The sequence below is a fragment of the Diabrotica virgifera genome, chromosome 4 (assembly GCF_917563875.1).
Source record: "Diabrotica virgifera virgifera chromosome 4, PGI_DIABVI_V3a".
Lineage (NCBI taxonomy): Eukaryota > Metazoa > Arthropoda > Insecta > Coleoptera > Chrysomelidae > Diabrotica > Diabrotica virgifera.
The window spans coordinates 216,186,784-216,202,823 of record NC_065446.1 but is presented as its reverse complement, the minus strand read 5'-3'; the positions used below and the strand labels follow the sequence as shown (position 1 = coordinate 216,202,823).

At 33.7% G+C, this 16,040-nt stretch overlaps 1 protein-coding gene across 1 annotated transcript in view; it reads right to left on the bottom strand.

The window, feature by feature from the left end:
- LOC126883297 (cysteine and histidine-rich domain-containing protein morgana) overlaps positions 1-15,514 on the bottom strand; it is a 37,776-nt gene extending 22,262 nt beyond the window's left edge. Inside the window, exons 1-2 of the mRNA XM_050648659.1 lie at positions 15,307-15,514; positions 4,132-4,382 (exon numbers count right to left, since the gene is read on the bottom strand). Of these exons, the coding sequence (XP_050504616.1) occupies positions 4,132-4,382; positions 15,307-15,385 (330 nt within the window). The 5' untranslated portion in view covers positions 15,386-15,514. The remainder of the gene's footprint in view (positions 1-4,131; positions 4,383-15,306) is intronic.
- Between the last annotated feature and the right edge of the window lie 526 nt (positions 15,515-16,040).

The following is a 16,040-nucleotide window of genomic DNA, read 5'->3' as shown; positions in this document are numbered from 1 at the left end:
TAAATAATTGAATACTTTCAAATAATCTCAAAAACAAATATTGTTTTATATCTTTGCTAGCCCTTGCTACTCACGTGATCGGAGAAGATTTGGGGCTGTTCTGACGTCAAGGGAGTTCCACTAAATTCTAGAAACATTTCGAAGAATGAACCAGACTACATATTATATAAGACCAATTAGATTTTAGGAGTCTCATAAATAATCTAATAAATATATATGTACCGTTAAATAAATCTTCTTCTTCTTCTTCTTAGCTTTCTATCTTCCACGTTTGGACATAGGCATCTCTCAACTCCTTCCATCGGTCTCTATCCTGAGCAACATATTTCCAATTTGTTCCGACTACTCTTTTAATATCATCAACCCACCTCATCTGTGGTCTTCCTCTCGGTCGTTTACTTTGGTAAGGTCTCCAATGTTGTACTGTTGCATTCCAACGTTGGTCTTTTTGTCTAGCAGTGTGGCCTGCGAAGCTCCATTTAAGTTTGGCAACTTTTGTTGTTATGTCCTCGACTTTTGCTTTGATCTGACTCAGTCGTTCCTCTTTTTATCTAACAGTCGTATACCTAACATTGCTCTTTCTGTTGTGGCTAGTTTATTCATATTTAAAAAGTTGAAAGACTGATAGGTTTTGTACGTAATATACTTCTTTCACTTCTTTCATTTATTCATATTTGCCTTGGTTAGGGTCCAGGTTTGACATCCATATGTCATGATAGGAAGGATGCACTGGTTGAACACTTTGCTCCTCAAGTATTGGGGTATTTTGCGGTTCTTAAGTATCCAACTAACTTTTCCAAATCCTGTCCATGCTAATCTTGCTCTCCTAGTAATTTCCGCACTTTGGATCTCTTTGTCAAGTTTCAGGATTTGGCCTAGATAGATATATTCCTGGACTTTTTCTATCTCACTGCCATTTATAGTTATACGTCTGGGGTCATCCGTGTTTGTCATTATTTTTGTTTTCTCATGCTCATTTTCAGGTCGACGTATTGCGAGCTGCCTGTGAGTTCCTCATATCATAATTTGCAGTTTCTCGAATGAGCTCGCTATAATCACAATGTCGTCAGCGAATCTGAGGTGGTTTAGCTTCTTGCCATTAACGTTAATGCCATAGGTTGACCAATTTGTCGTTTTGAAGACGTCTTCCAGGGCTAGGTTGAAAAGCTTTGGCGGTATTACGTCTCCATGTCTCACGCCTCTCTTAATGGGGATGGGATTTGTATTTTCATCTAGTTGTACTATCATAGTTGCATTTTCATATATATTATGTATAAGCTGTCTATATCACGAATCTATTCTACAATTATTAATAGCTTGTTCTATGGCCCACATCTCTATACTATCAAACGCCTTTTCATAGTCTAGAAAGCAAGAAATACGGGTAGTTGGTATTCATTTGCCTTCTCTATCAATGTTCTCATTGCCAGCAGATGGTCTGATGTACTACATCCTTTGCGGAAGCCAGCCTGTTCCACTGGTTGGTAACTGTCCATTTTGTAGGTCAACCGGTTGTTAATAATTCTCATAAATAGTTTGTATACTTGACTGAGCAACGATGTAGGTCTATAATTCTGTAGGTCACATTTGTCCCCTTTTTGTGTAAAAGTATTACATACTAGACTTTCGTTCCAGTCTTTAGGGAGTTATGGAGACATTTATTAAATAGTATGGGGATTGTTACTGTTTTGCTTGTTTTCAAGAGCTCGGCAATTATACCGTCGTGTCCTGGAGCTTTATTATTTTTTAGTTCTTTTAAAGCTCTTTCTATTTCGAATCCCTTTATATTTGGTAGTACTTCTGATCCCACGTTTTTTATTTTTCTTTTGACGTTCTCCTTTGTTGATTCATTAGGCTGGCTTTGCGAGCTGTACAAGGTTTTATAGAAGTCTTCGACTATTTTTGTTATTTTATATTTGCCCTTCTCTTCCTTATTATTGGCGTCTTTTATTTTGATGATTTTTTGAACGCTCAGTGCGGGTCTTAGACATTTTAAGCCTCTGTTGTTTTCAATGACTCGCTCTATTAAGTTCTCGTTCCATTTTTGTATGTCGCGTTTTAGTTCTTTTCTAATTGTTTTATTAAGTTCTATGTATTCTTGAGTATGGCGTTTGTTTTGCGCTAGTAGTTGTTTTCTTTCCGTCATTAGTTGTTTGGCTCCGTTGCTTATTTTGTCTTCTTTAGTCTTTGTTTTTTTGGCGACCTGTAGTCCGGCTTCGAGAAGGTTCTTACTTATGTTTTTGTTAATTTCGTCAATTTAATCTTGATTATCTGAAGGATCATATTCGTTAAATAAATAAACGTTATAAATTCGTCATGTTTTAGTTGGTGTTAGAAGACTTTAAATAAACTAAATAAACATTACATTGGTGTCAAAAGAGGGAAATTTAGTGACAGATTTATGACGAGAATTGGAAATTAGAGAATTAAATTCTGTCAGCAAAAAGTTAGTACAACGGCTGAAGGATGCTCTGGAAGAAGAGGGTCAGAAAATTCCAACTTTCGACAGAAAAACGTCATGAAATAACTACATGAAACAGTTCGAATCAGCTACAAGAGATTCCTGGGATGTGCTTTAGACCCTAGCCGTAGAGGAGTCGATAAATATGCGATAAGGTTTTTCAAGAATATGAGATAGATATTTCCAGGTTAGTGCGACATGCTTATTCAACAGCTCCTCAAGACATGATGGAAAAGTTGGCTGTTCAAACATTTATTGATTTTGTTCGTGATCATGAAATGCAGAGATCTTGTCCACAGCCCTCAAATATGAATCAGAGGAAGAAGATGAAGACAAATTTGAATAATTTGTTAATCTGATGAAAGCCATTATATACAAGAAAACGAAGTGTTGGAAATGTGGTAAAATGGGACACATACGAAGTTCATGTAAGCTCATGTGGTTAAACTGGTGTAAATCCACCAGTTTAAGAATTCAGAGGGTCAGATAGCCCGATGGATTGAATGACTTCAAGAATATGGACATACTATGGACAGACAAAGTCACCAATGAAGAAGTACTACGGAGGATGAACACAACCGCAGATTTAGTCAACATCGTGAAGGGCCGTAAGCTGCAGTACTTAGGACATATAATGAGAAATCAAGGCAGATACGAACTACTCCAGTGTATTTTACAAGGTAAAATTGAAGGAAAAAGGGCCCCTGGACGAAGATGAATATCCTGTCTTGCTAACCTTAGACATGTTATAGAAAGACCTCAACACAACTATTCCGTATAGCAACTAACAAAGTCATCATACCCAGAATGATCGCCAACGTTCGGAACGGACAGTCACCCTAAGAAGAAGAAGAATATGATTTCAAGATTGTGCACTGACCAGGGTTAGCTGCAGAAACGCTGATTCTCTCTTTAGAAGGCCGTGCCCAGAGAATGTTTCCATTGCAACAAAACAGAATTCAACAAAGCAGCAGTGCTAACAGCATTAGTGGAAATTCGAAAATGGAAAAAAGAAAACCATCGTCAGTCTTGCCAAGAAATAACAAACCTAGTCTCAGTGATCAAGATGTATTGGGCCCAGTGGGACTCCCTTACTGTGGAAGATGGCTTGCTTAAATATTGAAGAATAATGATGGTTCTAAGAAAATAACACAGTTGGTGAATCCAAGGAGCCGATTAGTGGCACAGGACCGACAAACATGGAAGGCAATAGTAAACGCGGCAAAGACTCACGAAGAGTTGTAGCGCCATTGATGATGATGATGATGAAGGAGCCGAATAGCAGAAGTACACAATGATACAAAGGACTGGTGTAACAAATGTCTGCTAGAAAATCAACGCTTGAAAGAATACAAAATGACCAAATCAGAAATATAATGGGAGTCAAATAAATTCAAAGAAGACAACTGATCTGGTACGGTCATTTAGAAAGGATGGACAACAACAGGCTATGAAAACAAATTTTAAAATGGACGTAAAGGGAAAGAAGGAAGAGAGGAAGACCGAAACAATCCTGGCTAGGTGGCATTCAGAAGGCAATGTCGGAAAGGAACCTTCACCCTGACGAATGCAACGACGGACGAAGCTAGAAACTGGGAACCGGAAGCCGAAGAATGCTATAAATAACCGGGATAATAATAAAAAAAATAAGAAGGTACTAAAATACTTACTAAAGGAGTATTAAAGGAAGGCCTTTCCATTGTTGATTGAACTATGGGCTTAACCTCAATGACTTCATTTACATCTACATCTTTAGCTACTGGTTTTTCAGGTTCTACTGGCTTGATGTTAGAATGTTTGGATAGTGTACAACCTTGTATGTTCAAAAATTCCGTAAAATCTGTACATTTCTTATTGCAACAGCTCCATCCTTTGTATGCATCATGGAATACAGGTTCACCAGGATGATGTCTGCAAGAGTCTATAGTAATAATAGATTGGTGAAGATTATAAATAATTAAATAGCACTTTAAAGTTCTAACACATGTATTTGTTCTTAGATCAAAATAAATTTACAGTTGAACGCGCTTATTAGAATATCAGTTATAGGAATATAATGGTTTAAGGAATAGAAATTTGAGGCCCCAAAACGTTTCTACTACTGATGATCGGTTATTAGAATATTCCGGTTGTAGGAATGCTTGCTTGACATGAAAGCTATTCCAATAAGCGGGTTATACCAGAGTTAGTTAATTGTCAGAATACATTCAAATAAAAAATTACAAGATTCCAGGAACAAAGTTATAAAAATTAATATGCTGAGTACTTACTAATAACTATAACGAATAACATTATTTACTAAATCGCAAATATCAATACTTTTTATTTTCTTTGGCATTGCCAATTAGAACAATTTGTATTCACGGATCTGTGTAAATGTAGAAAATATAGATCCTGAAGTATCTTTCTCTAAGGAAAATAAAGAAGAACAACAAAATAATATTATTAATAACATCAGTGAAAAAAAAAGAAAAGACTTTTAAAATTATGTAACAAGTAATTTATATGTATGCTATATTATTAACCTCCTAAGGCCTCATCTACATGGAAATACAATGTAATTTTATTTTGCCTATCTGTCGAATATTTTCAGTAATTATTGATTAATTATTGTTGTTAATATAAATTCGTAAATAAAATTTTATACCTAGTTAATTAACACGTTGACAGACAGAATGTCTATAGACGTCTAATTTCCATTGATGTAATGTGACACAACGTCTATAGACGTTGCGTTTTTCCCTACTCTACTTTGCAAAATACATATAGTGTCACAACACTTGCTTATACATTTGACGCACTGTCCGTCAACGTGTTAACCAAAATCCAGAAATAACGTTTAATATTGTTATTTGTAGAATAGATTCGAGATATAGGCAACTAATACATAATATAAAATTGATGAGAATGCAACTATGATAGTACAACTAGACGAAAATACAAATCCTATCCCCATTAAGAGAGGAGTGAGACAAAGAGACGTAATATCACCAAAGCTTTTCAACCTAGTCCTAAAAGACGTCTTCAAAACTACAAATTAGCCAATCTATGGCATTAACGTTAATGGCAACAAGATAACCACCTCAGATTCACTGATGACATTGTGATTATAGAGAGCTCATCCAAGGAACTGCAAATTATGATGGAGAAACTCGCAGGCAGCTCCCAATACATCGGCCTAAAAATGAATATGAGGAAAACAAAAATAAAGACAAACACATATGACCCCAGACTAGCGTTACCAGGTGTCCCGATTTGCGCGGGACGTCCCGATTTTCAGGGGTCTGGGGACGCGTACCGATTTGTACCTGATCAGGACACTAAATGTCCCGATTTTCACCCACGAAAACCAATTTCAGGAAGACTTCCAGTGAATTTTATAACTATGTATGTTATAAAAAACAAGGCACTCCTAAAATTGGAAAAATCGAATGAAAAATATAATTTTAATAAAAAATAAATAATTTACTGAATTATTATTATTATGTAGGATTAAATACAGATTATAGAAACACCTTGCAGTCCAGTGATGAACGGGAAATACGGCGATACCGTGTAATTTTCAGGAGCAACTCCGAATTGCATGAAAATTTGGACGGCTTGTGCCGTTGGTTGCTTTTACACTGGGGTGACAGTCACCCCTAGTTGGGGGGTGAAAAACCATGCGTTTAGAATAAGTCCGGAGATGGATAAATTGACTAATTCTAAGCAATTTTAGATCTATAAAATTTCAACTTAGTTAATACTTTTCGAGTTATTTACGATTGAAAATGTTTATTTTTCGACAAAAAAATCACGATTTCAGGCGATTTTCACAAATAACTCAAAAGTATTTGATCGAAAAAAATATTCTTAGCAAAAACATGTAGCATAATATAAAAAAATGAAAAAAAGTGTGAACTCGTAAAGTCTATAAACCCAGCAAAAGCAAAGTTGTAGCTCATGAAAAATACTTTCTTATTCGTCAAATTCCAAATCAAATATTTCGACGTGAAATAACCAAGAAATGAAGCACTTTTCGGGAAAAACCAATGAAAACTTTTTTTAATAAAGCTTTATTTTTATGTTTTAAAAAAGTTTATAGCATCAAAAACTAAGCGAGTTATGCTCCAAATCAAGTTGACTCCTTTTTTTTCGCATCCAAATCGTTACCGCATTACAAACAATTTACTTTACTTATGTATTTTTTACATGATTGAAAGGGCCTGAACGAGTCACTAATCATCAGTGTATGCAAAATATGAACAGAATTATTTTAACTAATTTTTGTCTTACAGAAAAACAAAATAAATCTATCATATTTATAAAAGCAAAACCTACCTACTTTTTACTCCTTGAGCTTTTTAGTATCCCCAATACTTTTAAAGTTATTTTGAAAAAAGGGCATTTTACAATATTTTAGGAATATCTTTTTTTACTATAAAACCTTTTTTTTCTTCAAAACTAAGCACTCCCAACCGGTAAACCTTACAGATCGTATAAACAATACACATATAAAGTAAATGGTAAAGCGGTAACAATTAATTTTATTTACGGTGCTAAATAGGAGGAGGTTTTCACGATTTTTTTTATCAAAAAAAGGGGCCAACTTTATTTTGAGCGTAACTCGCTTTTAATGCTAGAGACTTTTATATAAAACAAAATTAAACATTTTTTTAAACACTTTAAAAAATTTTAATACGTTTTGCCCAAAAATTGCTTAAGTTTTTGGTTATTACAAGTTGAAAAATTCGTTTTGGAATTTGATGAATTAGAACGTATTTTTGATGAGCTACATATAACTTCGCTTTTACTGGTTTTATAGACTTTCTAAACATACAATTTTTTTTTGCTTTTTTAAAAGCTACATTTTTGCTAAGAATATTTTTTTCGATAATATTACTTGAAAAGTATTGACTTAGTTAAAAAATTATATAGAACAAAAGTTTTTTAGAGTTAGTCAGTTGATCCATTTTGGGACTTCCTTTAAACGCGCGTTTTTTTACCACCGAGAAGGGGTAACTGTAACTGTCACCCCCCAAGTAAAAGCAACCAATGGTACAAGTTCAACTTTGAAGTAGACAGTAAGTAGAACTTAAAACCAGATTTTCATGCAATTCGGAGTTGACTCTGAAAATTACACTCCAAATCGGTCATTTACTGGGCTATTATTGTTTATTTGTCCCGATCTACAACCCTAAATCCCGATTTGTTTTTGCTTATGTACCGATTAAAAACAAATCGGACCTGACAACCCTTGACATATAAATATAAATGGCAGTGACATAGAAAAAATTCAGGAATATAAAGTGTGATCCAAAATTATTATCACCATAGGTGGCTATGAACGACAGAGATAGCTAAACAGTGTATTTCTATTATTAATTCAGATATACTTTCCAGTTTACGTTAACTTTGACAGATACTTGTCAGTGTACGTACGTCTACTTAAAAAACACTATAATTAAACATAAAAAGTTGCAGAGGAAGCAAAATTTTAACTTTATACGAATTGAAAGGTTTTGAGATTGGGTATCTTTTCAACGTGTTTTCAATCTTTATTCTTTGTTTGGAAAAGTGATCATAACAACACTGAATATAGCCGCAGTTGGCCGTGACGTCACACTCCGGCGGTCTTTCAGATTAAAACGAGACATACGTAATTTTTTGCACGGATAGCTTTGATCCCAATAATTGTGGATCGCTCGTTATCTACCTAGGCCTAACCCTGAAACTTGACAAAGAGAACCAAAGTGTGGAAATTACTAAGAGAGCAAGACTAGCATGCACAGGGTTTGGCGAACTTAGTTGGATACTTAAGAACCGCAAAATACACCAATACTTGAGGACCAAATTGTTCAACCAGTGCATCCTTCCTATCATGACATATGGATGTCAAATCTGGACCCTAATCAAGGCAAATTATTTATTTATTTATTTATTTAGGGGCAAGCCCAATTCAGAAAATATTATTACAAAAAAAATATTACAAAGACAAAAGCAAAACCATAAACAGTGTCAACACAAAGAACAAACATTATAATATGTATTGGATAACAAAGCTAATAAGTTAAAGGAAAAAAAAGAACATTACAATATAAAAAACAAACAAAGTTTAAGCTTAAAAAATTGCTGATAGAAATTATATCACTAACATTGTATGTTTAACAAATGGTTTTTAAATCTACCCAAGGAATTGCAGAATATATTTAAGTCATTTAGAGAATTCGAAAGTCTAAGTGTTAGTGTAAAAAATTGTTGTAAGTATAGTTATATCTATGAAAGCTTATGTGAAAAGTTTGACTTTGTCTTGTTGACCGAGTGGGTACAAAAAGACAAATTTTTGACAGAAGATCGGGACAGCTACTATTACCATTAATAATATTGAATAAGATTGTCAGATCTTTTCTTTTTCTACGGGTTTCTAATGAAGTAATATTCAATAATAATCCAATATCTGTGTAGCTACGATATATATGTTGTTTAAAAGCTACGTATCTGAGAAAGGTATGCTGAACTCTATCAAGTTTATTTTTATGAACTAGATAATATGGAGACCACACAGAAGAACAAAAATCAAGATGAGATCTAAAAAGTGAGCAATATAAAATTTTCATTGAATTTATATCTGTGAAATCACGAGATGTTCTTTTAATGAAACCAAGCATTTTCATAGACTTTTGGGCAACGGTACTAATGTATAAAATAAATATGAATAAATATGAAATAATATGGTAAATATGAATAAACTAGCCACAACAGAAAGAGCAATGTTAGGTATGCCACTGTCAGATAAAAAGAGGAAAGACTGGGTAAAATCAAAAACAAAATTTAAGGACATAACAACAAAAGTGCCAAACTTAAATGGAGCTTCGCAGGCTACTCTGCTAGACAAAAAGACCAACGGTGGAATGCAACAATACAACCTTACAAAAGTAGACGACCGAGAGGAAGACTACCACTGTTGATGATATTAAAAGAGTAGCCGGAAAAAATTGGAAATATATGTTGCTCAGGATAGAGACCGCTGGAAGAAGTTAGGAGAGGCCTATGTCCAAATGTGGAATATAGAGGGCTAAGAAGAAGATGTATTCTTATGTAGATGTATTTGCATGTTTCGTGGACTTCGAAAAGGCATTCGATAAAGTAGCATGTAAAATTAATGCAAATACTGAAAAATATCGAAATAGATGACAAAGATATTCGTGTCATTAAAAATTTGTACTGGAATCAAACTGCTACAGTCAAAATTGGAGATAACTACACCGATGAAATCTCCATACAACGAGGAGTCAGACAAGGTTGCATTTTGTCACCAACATTGTTTAATGTTTACTCGGACCATTTACTTAAAAAGGCACTTGAGAGACAGCCATATGGAATAAAAATCAACGGAGAACTACTTAATGTGATAAGATATGCAGACGATACAGTAATTCTGTCAGATAATATTGAAGGTCTCCAAATTCTGCTTGATCGTATTCACGAGGTAGGAGAGGAAATGGGCATTAAAATAAACTCAAACAAAACTAAATTTTTAGTGTTTAGTCGTGACCCACATCCCGATGCAAAGCTTCAATTAAACGGAGTCCAAGTTGAGAAAGTTCACAAAATGACATATTTGGGAACTGTGATAACAGACCAACTAGATCCAGACATAGAAATAAAACGTAGAATAGCAATGACTAAAACTGCTTTTATGAAAATGAAGTCATTTCTTTGCAATAATCATCTCAGTTTAGAACTAAGACAAAGAATGGTCAAGTGCTATGTTTGGTCCGTACTTTTGTATAGTGCAGAAGTGTGGACGCTAAAAGTATCGATCATGAACATAATTGAAGCATTGGAAATGTGGATTCATAGACGGATGCTGAAGATACCCTGGACAACAAGAAAAACTAATGAAGAAGTACTAAGGAAGGTCAACAAAGATAGAGAACTGCTAAAGACTGTTAAACACCGAAAAATGTCTTATCTGGGACATATAGTGAGGGGAAGTCGATATAAAATATTACAACTGACCCTTAAAGGCAAAATAGAGGGCCGTAGAGGTGTAGGAAGAAAACAAGTTTCTTGGTTAAAAAATATTCGTGAATGGACTCAAGATATCAAATGCAGGACAATTATTCCATATTGCAGAAGATCAAGAAGCCTTTGCAATGGTGATCGCCAATGTCAGATAATTCTGATATAGCACGTGAAGAAGAAGATAGTTTATGGATATTGCCTAGAATACTCAGTCCTTAATTTTCTTTGTAAATATGTGAGGAAGAGCAAACTTTAATGCCAGCATTTCAGCTGTGTGGATAGTGGCTTTGATCAGGTAACTTATAGGTACAGTAAAACCTCGATAGAAAGGACCTCTATTTAACGGACTTCCGGTATAACGGGCAAGAAATCAGATCAAATGTAAAAAAAAATTGAATGCAAAAAAATATGAAAAATCGAATTCTACATGGAAAAACAAAAAGGAAACATCTCAGCACTGCTTTGTGCCGATGGATCGCATGGATTGACTACTGTAATAATACTTATTTGGTAAATTTCGTAAACCTAGTGTTGTCAAAGATATAATTATCAAAATTCATCATCTGCTCGCTTCATATTATAGCTCTAATAGAGCTAGAGCTGGTTCACCAGAGATATTTTCAAAAATTAGTTTTTAAAGGATTTGTACCTGCAGTGAGAAAATTTCAAGAGAAGAAACTGGTAATACCGCCTAAAGAGGTTAAATGTTTATCGATTTTAAAAAAAGCTCCTGCTAATCCCCCTGAAAGTATTCTAAATTCAGAAGATCATCATCATCATCGATATCATCTTGGTGCTACAGCCCTTGGAGGGCCTCGACCTTTTCAGGCTTTCTATGCCATTTTGTTCTGTCCCTTGCTTGCATTTTCCAGTTGCCGACTCCGATCTTCTCGGCATCTTGTGTTACCCCGTCCATCCACCTCAGCTTTGGTCTACCCCGTCTTCTCATTCCACGGGTTGTGCTGTTAGGATATTTTTCAGCAACAAATTCAGAAGATGGCAACTTTAATAAATTCTAGGTTTTGCCAAAAAATACATCGTTTATTCAACCCATGAATCAGTGAATTTTGTCAACCAAATGAGTATATTGCAGAAAGTTTTTAGATGCAGTAGAAAAGTAAGAAAGTAGCGAACAAAACTTTATTTCTTTTTTTCAAAACTTACAGATTTGTACACTGTATCTAAATACAGTATGTACCTACATAATTTCAAAAAAAATTTGATCGATTTTAAACCGATTTTTATACAACGGACTTTCGGCTTTAACGGACATCCCGTCCCCCCAATTAGTCCGTTATATCGAGGTTTTACTGTATTTAAACTGTTTTCCTGAATTCTCTTTGTTAGTATAGTACCTATGCAGTGTTAAATTTTCGAAAAATCAGTAAAAATATAGTCATAATAAGACCATCTCTTCTGAATTTCGGATTTAAACAGGGATAACGAAATTCTGTATTGGATTTTATCAAGAACAATACATGGGACTTTTCAGTATAAACTGGTGGAATATTACTCTTATATAGAACCTCATATCAATCCTTAAATCCAGCAATAAACAGCTTTTTAAATGTTGAATGGGTTGCATATGTGAGTTCATTTTAAATGAAGTAAAAAAAGACAGACATACTCACAATCATTTAATTATCACTTCGACAACTGGCTTCGATCTTTACAATATTCTCGGTGTGCAGGTAGTTGGAGGGGATATAAGAAACGATCGTGCGAGAATAGAGGAGAAATATTGCAACTGTATTAAATAATTCATATTGTCAATTGAAATTGTCAAATTTATGTATATTTCATACCTACTGTCATTGAAGAAGAAAAATTATATATTGCTCCACAATATTGACATGATATGCCATTATTATACAGGGTGTCCCGAAAATATTGGTCATAAATTATACCACACATTCTGGGGTCAAAAATAGTTCGATTAAACCTAACTTCTTCTTCTTCTTCAAGTGCGTCTCCTAATCGGAGGTTGGATATCATCATCACTATCTTTACTCTATCCACCGCTGCTCTAAAGAGTTCTATAGAACTGCATCTAAACCAGTCCCTTAAATTCTTTAACCATGACACTCTCCTTCTTCCTATACTCCTTCCGCCTCTTATCTTTCCCTGTATTATCAGTCTTCGCATTTCATATCGCGGTCACCTCATTACGTGTCCCAGATATTGTAACTTTCTTATTTTTATTGTGTTTATTATTTCGCATTCTTTACCCATTTCTCGCAGTACTTCCGTGTTCGTTTTCCTCTGTGTCCATGCTATTCTAAGCATTCTTCTGTAACACCACATTTCAAATGACTGTAGCTTATTTATGTGTTCTTGCTTTAATGTCCAGCTTTCAAGTCCATATTGTAGTATCGAGAACACGTAGCATCTCAAAGCTCTTGCTCTCAGTTCTAAGCTAAGGTCTTTGTTGCAGAGAACTGTTTTCATTTTTACAAACGCATTTCTTGCTATTTCTATCCTGGTCCTTATTTCTGTTGTTTGATCATTTTTCTCTGAAATCCAGGTTCCTAGGTATTTGTATTTATCAACCCTTTCTATCGGTACATTTCCCAAATGTATGCTTGTTTGTATGTTTGTTTTCTTAGTTATTATCATGTATTTGGTCTTTTTTATATTCATTTTTAGTCCATATTCTTTACAGAAATTGTTTGTTTTGTTCAGTAGTAGTTGGAGTTGTTCAGCAGAGCTTGCTATAATCACGGTGTCATCTGCATATCTTATGTTGTTAATAGATCTTCCGTTAAACCTAACTTACCTTAGTACAAATGTGCTCATAAAAAAAGTTACAGCCCTTTGAAGTTACAAAATGAAAATCGATTTTTTTCAATATATCGGAAACTATTAGAGATTGTTTATTGAAAATGGACATGTATGATTCTTATGGCAGGAACATCTTAAAACAAAATTATAGTAAAATTTGTCCACCCCATAAAAAATTTATGGGGATTTTGTTCCCTTAAACCCCCCCAAACTTTTATGTACGTTCCAATTAATTCATTATTGTGGTACCATTAGTTAAACACAACATTTTTAAAACTTTTTTGCCTCTTGTATTTTTTCGATAAGCGAGTTTTTTTTGAGATGCTGCTTCTTTTTCAATATATTTATGTAAAAATTTTATGGGGGTTTTGTTCCTTTAAACCCCCCAAATCGTTGTGTACATTCCAATTAAAATATTATTGTGGTACCATTAGTTAAGCACAGTGTTTTTAAAACTTTTGTCTCTTGTCTTTTTTTCATAAGTCACCTTTTATCGAGATGTAGCTTCTTTTTCAAAATATACTTAAAAATGTAAATTATAAATACATTTTCAGATTATTAACAGGTCTCTATAATCGTAATTAACCATATATACAAATATGTGGTGGATTCGACAAATATTCAAAATATCTCGATAAACACTGGCTTTTCGAGAAAGTACAAAGAGGCAAAAAGTTTTAAAAACATTATGTTTAACTAATGGTAGCACAATAATAATTTAACTGGAATGTACACAAAAGTTTGGGGGGGGGGGGGGGTTTAAGGGAACAAAACCCCCATAAAATATTTATGGGGTGCACAAATTTCACTATAATTTTTTTTTAAGATGTTCTTGCTATAATAATGTCCATTTTCAATAAAAAATCTCGAATAGTTTTCGATATATGGGAAAAAATTGATTTTCATTTTGAAACTTCAAAGGACTGTAACTTTTTTATGTGCACATTTTTGTACTAAGGTAAGTTAGGTTAAATCAACCTATTTTTGACCCCAGAATATGTGGTATGATTTATGACCAATCTTTTCGGGACACCCTGTATGTATAAAGGTAAATTTAATTAACTGTATTTTGCTTGCAGTACTGCATTTTAATAACTAATTTTATTTACTACATACAATTGTTTACGTTTTAATAACATAACCTGAATCTTATTTTTTCTTATTATTTTTTTGGACTATGGCATTGACAATTATCCAGTAACCAGGACTAATATAATTGGCCAATATAATTAAAAGTGCGAATAATGTTGCTGAGCGTAGAAAGCAGGTGTCACTTTGCCGAACTTGCATGGTCCCAATACAGATCGGCATGTAAGTAGATCAAATTTTAACAAATATTCATAAACTTCATGCATTTACATGTGTGTGCAGGCTTAGGAGTACTTGTTTGCTCATGGGTGTGCATGCGTATGTATTTGTTTTTTGTTCAAAAATATCAACATTTACATACTTTTCAAAAATTTTGGCTTTCTATTAGCATCTTTTAGTACAACCAGACACTGTTCTAACTATGGCTTTCTTTAATTGTAGCATTTAATCACTTTTGACGCTGACCTGAAGATTTTCTGTATATTGTAGAGATCGAAACTGGTCGTCGTGATAATTAAATGATTGTGAGTATGTTTGTCTTTTTTTACTTCACTTAAACAGCTTTTTATCAGCTGTGACAACCCGTTCATAAGTAGGAATAAATAAGTCTGCATTCTATGGTATGAAGACTTAACAACTTGCAAATAGCCAATTTCATTAGATATGAATTTCAAATTAGTTTCTACAAGGATTAGTATTATTGTATTAATTTCTTCTTCTGCAAAAATTAGGAAAAAGTTATTTCTTCTAACAGAGTAGGTTTTTACAGAAAAAAATTGCTAAAAAATATTGTATTTTAGGAGGAACAGGAATTCTTAAATGACAGACTTGTGAAAGAATTTTTGTAATTTAACTTGTGCCCTTTTTACCATATATGGTTTTCAAATCTCAAATTTAAGGATATTAGTTTTATAAATATATGGAATTCTAGAAAAGCCTATATTCTTTGCGAACCTAACCTTACTTACCTTCATTAGTTTTGTCTGGATCGAATTTTTGACCACAACCTCTATTGTAACATTGAAGCAATGCTTTTTCGTTAGACATTGTTATTTATTTTTAAATTAACTTACGAATAAGCCTTTATATACGTTTATAAACCTTTTACAATAATTTATAAACATCCAAACGTGAGATTCCCAAATGAACTGTCAATACTGACAGTTTGTTGGAGAGTCATTCTGACAGTGACAGTAGTGAGTGTGTGAGTGAAGTTAGCAACATTTTTCGCACAATATACAGAATGTCCCAATGTCCCGTGATTGTTAAACCTTAACCGAGTTACCATAGCCACCTTTACTTTACAAGCTATGAAGAGAAAAAGGCAACATCGCAATTGATGACGTGCGTAGTCCGACTTTCGGACTACCGCTTTTGAAAACACAATTTTAAAGTAGAAATTCTGGTAAAATTTATAGTATTTTTTGAGTCGAACAAGAAAATATTATTAATTAGAAGTTTGTACAAAATAAAATTAAAAGTACTTCCTTGTAAGTAACGTTTATTATACAAAAAAAAAAAACAATAACAAGAATATACATGGGATTAATTTTTTTCGAATCCTAAGAAAACTAATGAGTATTTTTCAAAAATTTAAACGCAGAATGAAAGATTACGTTAGGACCGAGGGCCGAAAGTCCCTGAAAACTTCTATGTTTATTTTAATAAGTTACAGGGGCGAAAAATTAAGAAAATTTAGTGT